This window comes from Fulmarus glacialis, unplaced genomic scaffold, assembly GCF_000690835.1.
Source record: "Fulmarus glacialis isolate BGI_N327 unplaced genomic scaffold, ASM69083v1 scaffold43966, whole genome shotgun sequence".
NCBI classification, from domain to species: domain Eukaryota; kingdom Metazoa; phylum Chordata; class Aves; order Procellariiformes; family Procellariidae; genus Fulmarus; species Fulmarus glacialis.
In genome coordinates, this window is record NW_009219589.1 from 1 (window position 1) to 10,509 (window position 10,509).

At 50.0% G+C, this 10,509-nt stretch overlaps 1 protein-coding gene across 1 annotated transcript in view; it reads right to left on the reverse strand.

The window, feature by feature from the left end:
- Window positions 1-592: 592 nt before the first annotated feature.
- The window catches only part of ATXN1 (ataxin 1), a 10,013-nt gene continuing 96 nt past the window's right edge, over window positions 593-10,509 (reverse strand). Inside the window, 4 exon segments of the mRNA XM_009580427.1 lie at window positions 593-1,133; window positions 8,692-9,198; window positions 9,201-10,103; window positions 10,106-10,509. The exon segment at window positions 10,106-10,509 is cut by the window's right edge and continues 4 nt beyond it. Of these exon segments, the coding sequence (XP_009578722.1) occupies window positions 603-1,133; window positions 8,692-9,198; window positions 9,201-10,103; window positions 10,106-10,509 (2,345 nt within the window). The 3' untranslated portion in view covers window positions 593-602.

The following is a 10,509-nucleotide window of genomic DNA, read 5'->3' on the forward strand; positions in this document are numbered from 1 at the left end:
AAACATCAGAGACTGTCCGATCCTTTTCAGTAACACCCGTGGGTTGTGTCCTCAGCACCCACCTGGGGTGAGGAAACCTCTTCACCCACCCGCCACAGAGCCGCCGTCCCTCCTCGGGACGGGCGTGCACACACACACACACACCGGCACACACACGCACGCACCCCACATGTGACATACACCTCTGCTACAGTTCCCTTCTCCTCACCTCCCCCCAAAAAACTAGAACAGGAACCAAAACAAAAAACCGAACAGAACCAAAAAAACGACAACGAAAAGAAAACGAAATCACAGCTGGACCCTGTCCTACACGAGGTGTTAGAAAACAGGAGCCATGACAACACATTCATTTCCACTAAGGGTGTGCGAAGCAGATACTGCCCCTTCCATAGCTCTCGATAAACCTAGTCACTGACAAACACTTGTGGAAAAACATATGCACCAGTCTCCTGCATAATACCAGCTGCAACTATAACAACAAGGTTATAACATAAACCTAAAATAAGATGATAACATGTAAATACTGGGTTATTTAGTCTACAGTACAGTAATCTGGATAAAAATGACAAGGGATAGCCTAATTTCCTTTCCCCAAACAACTTTTACTTTCCTACGTTGGATCGACCTTCAATGCAAATCTTAACCTCCTGAGGAATAAAAGAAGGCTTGGGAAGAGTCAAAGGTGGCTCCTCTTCTGATTTCTCTAGTTTTCGTGTTTCGGGGGCGGACCACCTCCTCTTCCTCGTTGCCGGGGGCTTGCTGGGTTCTGTTTTGGTGAGCAAAGGTGCTGCAGGCAATCCTATTTTGTCCGGAAACTTCAGTTCACCGTTCTCAGCTAACATCTGTGCGCTTCCCTGATTAATCCCGTTTTCCTGCTCCGCATACCTGTGTCTACTTCCAGCTAGACTGTCATTCTTTGAATGCTTCAGCAAGATACTAGCTGAGTCCATGGGCTGGCCCTTTTTAATAGAGCCGTTCTTCAGGTTCTTGAGCGTGAGCGATATGCAGACGTCCCCCACCGAGAGTTTGGAGCACGGCAAATCAAAGAGCTGGCTGGTTCTCTCGGGGCAGCAGGATGACCAGCCTTGTCCAAATACAAAAAAAGGGTATTCTACCAACACTTCCACGCTGACCTGCAGAAAGAGAGGGGACAACAGAGAGAGAGACAGAGGGAGAGAGAGGGGAGAAACCATTAACACCCGTGTGCCCTCGCGCACGTGCGCGGCAGGCGGCGCTCGCCCCAGGGGAGAGGGATAAAGCTGAAATTGGAAAAGCGCTGTTCAGTTTCCGCAAAATCAGTACATCGACCACCAGACTTCACGCTTCTCCTTGTCACACGGGTGTTAATGATTTCTCTGAGCTCAGCATTTCTTAGCACAAGACCTCAGTGGGAATCAAGCTTTACCTCTACCCAGCCACTCAGAGAGGCGTAAGAGGCAAAACCGCTTTGGCATCTGGCAGACTCCGTTCCTCACCATCCCCTTGTGGTACCTAGAGCCTGTCATCCACATCTAAAGACACTTTCCAACCAGAGGACGGCTCAAGGGAAGCTCTCAGTTCTGACACACAATTTCCTAAATGACCATGGGAACGACACCCTCACCTCTGCCCAAACAAGCATATACTTACCAGCGTGAAATGGTTGAAGGCATGCCCATTTCCAGTGGAAGGCCATGAGTACGTAGAGAGTTGTAGCCGTAAGAGCAGCGAGCGTGAACCTGCCCTCCCCCAGCAGCCCTGTTACCGGTCCAGTTTCTTCCCTTCTCCCACCTGCTCGCCCACTCCGCAGTTGAGGTCACCTCCTGCACTCCCCCAGGGAGAGGATCATCTCTCCTCCCCCTCCTCCCCTGCCCCCTCCTCCTCCTCCTGCAGTTCCTGCACTGGGTCTCCTTTTCTGCACTGTGTCCCCTTTTCCCTCCACTTCACCCCACTTTAAAAACACATCTGCTTATCAATCCTATCTAGCCATCTTACAGGGAGCTGCCATAGCCAGGAGAACAGACCAGCAACAGGTGCCCACTGCTCCTTGACCTTGCAAATGCCAGGCCTTGAGGTGCCAACATGATAAAGCACGTAAATACCCGCTTATCTTTGCACGTGTCAGCAGTCCAGTGTTCACTGTGCGGTGCTGCGTCTGCAGGCTCAAACACTTGATGTGGGCTCATGTGATTCACAGCCCCTGGCGCCGAGCCCCCTCCCCCAGCACACCACAATGAGGGCAGGAAATTCTGACTACTACTTTTTAAAAAATTGGCACGTGTTTTTAACTTGCTGTGTGTAACACCAATGAGGTCTGCAACTCTAAGAGGGGTGGCTTATGCTGAGTCAGATATCCACTGCTCTGCTCCCAAGGTCCCCGGGTCCTCTGGAGCTCTCTTCAGGCATGGGGGGGCAGGATCCTGCTCTGATGGTGTAACCCCTATTTGGTAGGGGCTAAAGGGCAGGAGAACACCTGAATACACGTGCTCATCTCACTTCTGAGCCATTCAGCAGGCACGGAGCGTACCAGCTGCCCGGAGAGCCCTCCCTCTCCAGGAACACGGACTCACTTGAAAGGAGTATCAGAGCAGGCTTGCGAAACCACCTCTCATCCTTGGGAGCGAGTAACGCTGTCATACTGAGCATGGCTTTGTATCGTTAGAAATACATTTCGACATTAAGGAATAGAAGCAGTTTGAGATGCACATTGCACTCCAGTGTTCAAACACCTTTGTTCATAATATTAAGTATGAACCTTGGGAGGACGTTGCATGGCCTGTCTCACAGAAGAGGCTGCTCTCAATGACGGTACAGCACCCGGCAGCCCTGCCGCTTCCCTGCTAGCGCTGCTGACCCTCAGATGTGCCCTCCCTGCCAGCAGGGCCCGAGGCAGCTCCCCTCGCACCCCACCGGCTCCACATCCCTTTTGGGCAGGAAGACTTGACCAGCAGTGTCCCACAGCTCAGAGACAGAGGCTCCAGAACCAGGAAACCAAAGATTCCCATCGGATGCTGACTGTGCCTCCAACTGGTTAAGCCCATGCCATGCACTAGCAGTCAACTGCAGTTTATGAGACAGTTGATTCTGTTGGAAAAAAACTTATAAAGTCTATAAATATATACTATGTACTTCTGCAACCAGGTCAACGAATAACACTGCATGTATTACCCTGCCACGCCACCTGCCCAACATAGTAAGCCACTGTACAAGGAATTTCAAAAGGAGCAGTTTCGAGGCACAAGATACCCCCCACTACATCAATTTCTGTCATATTAAACCTTTTCCAACCAGAACTGTCTGCCAGTCAACTACACTCATGGCAATAGTGGAAAGGGACCTGACTCTAGGCCTGGTTTATGCTCTGAACTATGGAGAAAGTGGGGCAAGGTAACCATGAAAGTCCCATCCCTCCATGTCGTTAGGTAGAAACACTCCAGCGCCAAGATTTGCAGAAATATTTGCCCAGAGTTTGGGATCCTATTCCATACATATGCATCTCAGTAAGGGGTCTGACTGGGAGAAGTGGTGAATATCCAGCATCTCCCATGGACTTAAATGGAAACTGTTGTCTACACCGAGCTGTAGGCTTCTCTCCAGGCATGGATCATCTGGTGCACACAGCTTTCTCCTTTATATTGCTGTCTCTCTCCTCTTTCTTTCTTCCTTCCTGCCTGCTGTATTTTTTTTTCTTTCTTTTTCTACTTTCCCATCCTTGTCAAAAGCTATTTGTATCTGTGGGGATCATACATGCTTGTGTGCATCACCCTCACCGACACACAAGTTCCTCTTGATGTGAACATGCTTCCACTGCACGTTATTTTTTTTTTTTTTAACATGGCATCCAAAACACTTGCCTGAACTGTCAATCACTGAAACAAATCCCAGAACAACATGGTTGATCATGAACAACACCAAATAATAAAGATGGTGGAATGCCGGAATGTCCACGATCCGGTCACAGTGTGCATGTACCACTATCAATTTGAAATGGGTTACCGCACAGATCATCAAGCCCTGTTTTAGCTCTCCGCTTCTGGATTCAGCTAACTTGGGATTTAAGGTAACCATTCTCTACAAGCTGTAGTAGTCAAAGTCCTTTTAAGTGTGAAAGTTCAGTAAAGACACCCCCGCATAATTTTTTGTGACCACTGCATTAAAAAAGAAAAAATTAATTTTAAAAGCTCCCTTCTCCAATATCTTGCCATGATTATTATAGGAGAGAAAGAAATCTGGAACTTGTTTTCCAACTACTAAGACGATAAAGCAAGAAACCAAAATGTTGGTCCCTCTTCAAGCTCACTGAGGCTCTACTGCAAGCTACGTTTATATTTCTACTTTTTAAGACTGACTACTGAAAACACCCAAAACTCTTCAGTGCAGCTGCTGATTATCTGCAATTTTCTATAACCCTTTATAATTTTATTTCTCAGCCAAACTCGGTAGGTAAGGCAGGCAATTCAGACTGCTCAGGAAACCCTGGCTGGAGCTGGAACACGGATGATTAGGTGCTGGAAGATCTGATGCCCAGAAAATACCCTTCCCATCATTCAGAAACACAGCAACATTAGTCTTGGGGCTCGCTGCTGCAACCAATGTAACAAGCAATAAAGCAAAAGGCACCTAATAGAAGTGGTTCGTGTGAACTGTATTTTAATAAATGAAAACATACATTTTCCAATTAAGTGTTTTTCTCCCTGATATTATTAAAATGTGATGAAACTAGGAGTGGCAGGCTGGAAACGAAGAGAAGGAAGCGGTTCTGGAAACAATGTGCAATTAAGTGGTGGAGCTCTCTGCTGAAGGCCTTGCTGCAGGTGCCGAGAGACTCCTCAGGTCCAAAAAACAACTGGGTGGATTCGTGGAATAGAAGCTTTCCCTCTCGCAGAGATAAATCTCTGCAGTGCCGCGCTCCCACACAACCTCCCCTACTCAGAGACTTTGGGACTCCTACCTCCCACCACCCCGAACACTACCTGCCTTCACAAGAGTGGATTTCCTTTGAGAGATTTATGGGGCTGTAGGCAGCTCCTCGTGCCACGGGGACTACCCGGCACAACATGTGGTCTGGGTGGGCATCCCCCCAGGGCTGCATCTAGCCCATCTTCAATACACCGTTACTATAACAAATGCACCCAGGGCTTGAAGGTTAGGGGCTACTGCTCTCCACAGCCACACGATCCCACCATTTCTCAAGAGAAGCCACCTCTGTCCACCAGACCACTGGCTGCCGAGTTTATCACATAAATTCTTATCTGCTGCACTCCCAGAATTCAGTAACATGCATCCGAAGACAGACCACAGCCACCCCATCGCTTGGAGAAACAAGGACTTACGGCCCCCATGACCAGGGGACACGGACACAGAGACCACGTGAGGGGAAGGCTGGAAGAGATCTCCATCCGCAGCAGCGAACTGAGTCAACTTCTCTCTTTTTGTCTCTGTTACAGTGCCAAAGATAATGAAAAGGAGAGCGTGGAGTAAAAGAAAAAGTAACTGGTTTGTGTGTGTGCAGAGATATAAGGGGAAAACTAAACTAGATGATGGTCTAAAAAAATACGCATTAAACTAAACTAGTTAGGGCTACTAACTAGATGCTCTATTGGGACTTTTCCATCTCTAGTGTCTCTCTAGTGTCTATGGTTCTGTTTTTTAAAAAAAGGAAAATTAAGAACTGTACGTCCATCTTTTCTTTTTAACCTACACTTAAGGAATGATTAGGAACTGAAACACAGGGATAAAAGCAAGCATTTCAGAGAACTTATTTTGCATCTCCTGTGTGTTTTAACCTTAACATCAATGGAGGTGAATTACTGGCTTCCGCTTGTTCCTGGCAGCAAAAGAAAGGACAGGTAATGATGAAAGTGTTATTACAAGAACAATATGTGGAATTGCAAAGTGATGCAGATCCATAGGTCTTTTGTTTTAGGCAACTTGAATGCAGAGGAATAACAGCTGGACTTTGGGTTCTGGTCCAGTTGATACTTACTTGACTTCTTCCTAATCCAGAGCAAGGATGGTGTGAAATGGAAACCTAGCATCCCTCCAGGGCTAAGGCCAGTTATTTTTCTGAAAAGGCATGTAGCTTTAGGTGAGTTAATTCTCCTCTAGGTTTCCATACCAGAAAGAGGGTTGGATTTGCCAGGTGATTGGAAGATGGGGAAAAGAGGGAGGACGACCTCTTTCTGCCTAAGTGCTGCGTTGGGGAGGGGCAGCTCTGGGCTTGCAGTGATACACTACAATAGCAGCTGCATGGTGCCTCCCTATTTACATTACAGTTGTACATGCTCAGCTAAAAATAACCTCCTACCTCTGTCCCTCAATTGGTGAGAAAATTAGCTCATGTTTGCACAGAGTCTGAAAATACGAATTCATCAATATTATAATGACTTCCCAGAGATCCCTGGGAGGAGTACGTAAATGAGCCAAAGCTAATGATAACAATGCTATTTTTGTATGGCACTTACTCTTTACAACTTACACTCCCTTGATAATACCTTTTGAAAAGCTCCCTCCTTCCAGAAGTATGTATGCAACTGAAACTTAATTGTAATAAAATACTTTGCGAAGCTACACTACACACGCAGATATATCCCCACTGTACTCTGGAGTAAGATATGTTTAAGTGCAGCAGCACCACAGTGCACTGCTCAAAGCAGCGCGACTAAATACTGTTCTTTCAACGAGAAGACTAAGCCCTCTTCACGCAGGCAATTTGCTAACGAGTAATGACTGCCGCATGCCTGCTAATAAGGCTAAATGCTTTCATATAGCCACGTCGGGCTGAGGGTGAGGTCACCAGAGACTTCAAGCACGTAGAAACAATCTCTCTCTCTCTCTCTCAACCCAGGCAAGGCAAAACCAGCAGAGCCGTCCCCACTATGCAGACACAGCTGATCTGGGAAGAGACCCAAGTCCCAGAATCTGCAGGAAACCTGAATTAAACCCCTGTTCCTAATCATATCTCTACGTGACTCGTCCTCCATTCTGGAAGCATCCCTGGTGGGAAACACAGCTGGGGAGTATTTTGGCTGCGATGATGTCAGCCCGCTCCTGATAGGCTTCTCCGTAAGGTGACACTTTGCTGGGTGAGACCCATGTGCCTGGCCCTGGATTTTTACAGCCTCAGACTCGGCTTGCTTTCTGCCAGAGGATGGCACTCCACCCCCTGCAAAGGCGCTCTTCCCGGCGCCCAGGACTACAACACCTCGCCTGCGTTGACAGATCTGCGAACGAGACATGACACAAATGCTACCTGCTAATTTGTACCTCTTCTGCTGGTGCAGAGACCGGTGGCCTGGCTACAGGGAGAGAAATGAGAGCAAGATGAAAATTGCAGATGGGAGATTGCTACTTTTGAAATCTCATTATTCAAGGCACCGGGGCAAATTATAGTAACTGGTCCTGATCCAAGGACAGTTCCTCTAACCACAAAGCCTTAGATGCACCAAAATACAGTTGAGTGGTGGGGAAAAAATCATGTCTTTATACTGAAAGCACCAGAGGCCCAACTTCTATCAGCTGTGCAGATGCACGCACGTACATGAACAAAACCACACAGGGAATCTGCACGTTTGACACGCGAAAGGGGACGTGTCATATGTAGCGATTTACCATGTATGCACAATTGGGGAAGGATGGGCCACAGACTGCTGCGACTGTAAGAAATGTTTCATGTAATCTGCTCCTCGGTCCCGTCACTGTTTATTTTTCTTCTCCAAACTGTCAGCCTAAGGTGCTTTACTACATGTGTTCACATCCAGCTCCTCTCCCCCTCTCTCTCATTCTGGTTCTCCAGCACTGAGAGTGCAGCATCAGGGTTGCAGATGCTGCAGTTCACAGCACTCAAACCATACCAAAAAGATATGCAACAAGATTCTTTAAAATGAGTACCTCTAGGAAGCAAAATGCTATCCAGCATATCTGAACTGCTCCAGCCTCAACACAGCATAATCTAAATTGCTCAGAAAATGGACAGCATCAGGATAATGCTTTATGATCAGTATGTACTCATTCTCAAACTAAAAATACCTTTGGAAAGTTTCAGGGTTTCTTCCTACATTGCGAACCAACAAGAAACAAAGGTCAGAAGCACAGTCTGCCTAGCTACCTAGACGGTTTTTCTTTCCAAATTTCTCTTGAACACACAGTTTATGGGAGCCGTGCAGTGTTTAAACCACCCGCAACCGAAGCCTCAGTAAAACTCTGTAGTGCATTTCAGTAACTTACGTCTGTGATGGAGCCATTCCCAGGCAGCTCCAAGTTTTCAAGCTGTGGAAATTCACTGCCTTGTGCCCCACCTATCTCTCAAAGGTAGGATTTGAGCTGAATCTAACCTGAGCTTTCTGGTGTGGAAGGTAAAAACCACCTATCAAAATGCAAAATATATCCTCTCGTACTGCTTACACCGTTTTATATTTTAATCAGAAAACATGAAGATCATGTAATTCTGCCTGTGGGTTCTCCAGCTATCAAAAAGACCTGTTTTATATCCAAGAGACTACATTTATCATTGGTGTGACCCTGATGGCTCCCCCGGCACAGCGAGGGGGATGATTTTTCGACCAGAGTTGGTCTCACGGATGGATGTGAACGATGAAGAACCAACCTCGCGTGGACCCAAAGCAACTGAGATGCGCTGAGGAAAGCTGCACCCTGGGGGCCATAGTATGCACCCCAGTCCACCCCCCGCACCCTGCCATGCGTTGCCATTACCTGTGCTCGATGCTCCCCAACCGCAAACTGTATCACGGCGATGCCTGGGCTATGGCTGTCTTCAATCCTCTCCACAGTGCTGGAGTCTATTTTCAGGTCGTTGCTAATTTCCGCGCTCTGTATGAAGTCTTCTGTTTTCAAGTCCTCTACTTTCTTCAGCTCCCCGTTGGCCAGCTGAATGATCGACCCCTTCATGAAGTAGGGGGGCAGCGTGGGAGGCGCGGCGGCGGGGGAAGCAATGGACTGCACTACGGGCAGGTGGATCTGCGCCTGCACCATGGTGGCCTGGTAGGCGGGCTGGGTGGTGAGGGGCTCCGCGCTGAAGTTCTCGCTTTTGGGGACGGCGGTGGTGACGAACGTGTGAGGCACTGCTGCAAACTGGGGAGACGACGTGACGATCGCAGGCGCGACTCCTGACGGCTCGACGTCCGCGCCGCCGACTGGTATCAGCAGGGACTGGGTGCCAGGGATCACCAAGTGCTGCGGCAGGCTGGCGGGGTAACCGATAGGTTCCCGAGGGCTTGCTGGTGACCGCTCGGGTAGCCGATCACTGGCGGCTGGGTCCCGGCGTAGAAGGCTGTCGCCGGCAGCCCGACGGGGAGTTGCTCAGAGGCGCTGTGGGTGGTCTGAATGACGGTATGAGGGGACAGCGTGGCCACTGCCTTCACCCCTTCATGGCCCAGAGCCTGCTGCGGAGACAAAGCATAGGACCGGTGGGTTGGCTTTCCTAAGTGCAAGCTTCCCTTGTCGTTGAGGGCTGAGGGAGAGGTCTCACGGTTGGTGGCCTGCTGCACCTCCATGTCTGCCGTGGGTGTGCTGCTGTTGGGGACCACCATGACGGAGGCTCGGACACCTGAGGAATCCCGCGCACCGTACTCAGCGGGACTTGAGTGGACCACCACGTGCCTGGTCTCGTAATGATGGGGAGTTGGTTTATTGCCTGCTTTGACTAGACCCATGTCGGCAGAAGGTGAAATGCCGTACCTCCGGCTCTTCTCTATCTCGCCGTTCAGTACCTCCTTGGCCTGCATCGCCTGCAGCCGGCTGCTCTCAGGCTTCTTGGGGGGATCCCTGGTGACGAAGTGGCCCCCCGAGTCGGTGTACTGCACCACCACTTGGGAGGAAGGGCCGAGGGTGAGGGTGTGCGGGATCACTGTCTGATGGGGGTGCAGGGGGACCGGGATGGTTGGAGGAGAGACGTTTCTGACAGTGCTCTGGGAAGAGCTGGAAATGTGGACGTACTGGTTCTGCTGGGTGGGTGGAGGAGACCCGGCGGCAATCAGTCCAGGCGTCCTGACCAGGTGCGGCTCAACTTTGTGCCCCTGCTGGCTTAAGCCGCTCATGCTGGCCAGCAAAGTGGAATAAGCCTCCAGCTGGGAACGCTGGGATGGAGTGGTCGCAACGGCCGTGGAGCCGTGCCCGCCGCCACGGTACTGGTCGCAGAATTTGCTGTTGGGGAAATCAGCTGTGAGGGGATGAATCCGGTGTACGATCCGCTGTACTGGGGCCCGACAAACTGGAAGGTGTGCTGCAGGTGCGTGTACTGCACGGGGGAAACGGGGGTCCCTGACTGGGAGAGGGCGGGCGAGTACACCGTGGGAAGAGTGGTGGAGGCTGGAACGGACCTGGGCGCGCTCGGTGGGGAATAGTCCAGCCCTGCAGACAGCGACTTGTGCAAACCCTGCTGCAAGCCCGCCTCCACCGACGATGTGCCCCCGGGCCGGTGCCGGCCCCCCAGGCCGCCCTGGCTGCCAGGTGTGCTGGGGAGCCATGCTAGGTTATCCGCACGGTGGGTTTCGGTTGGCAGGACCCGCTTCC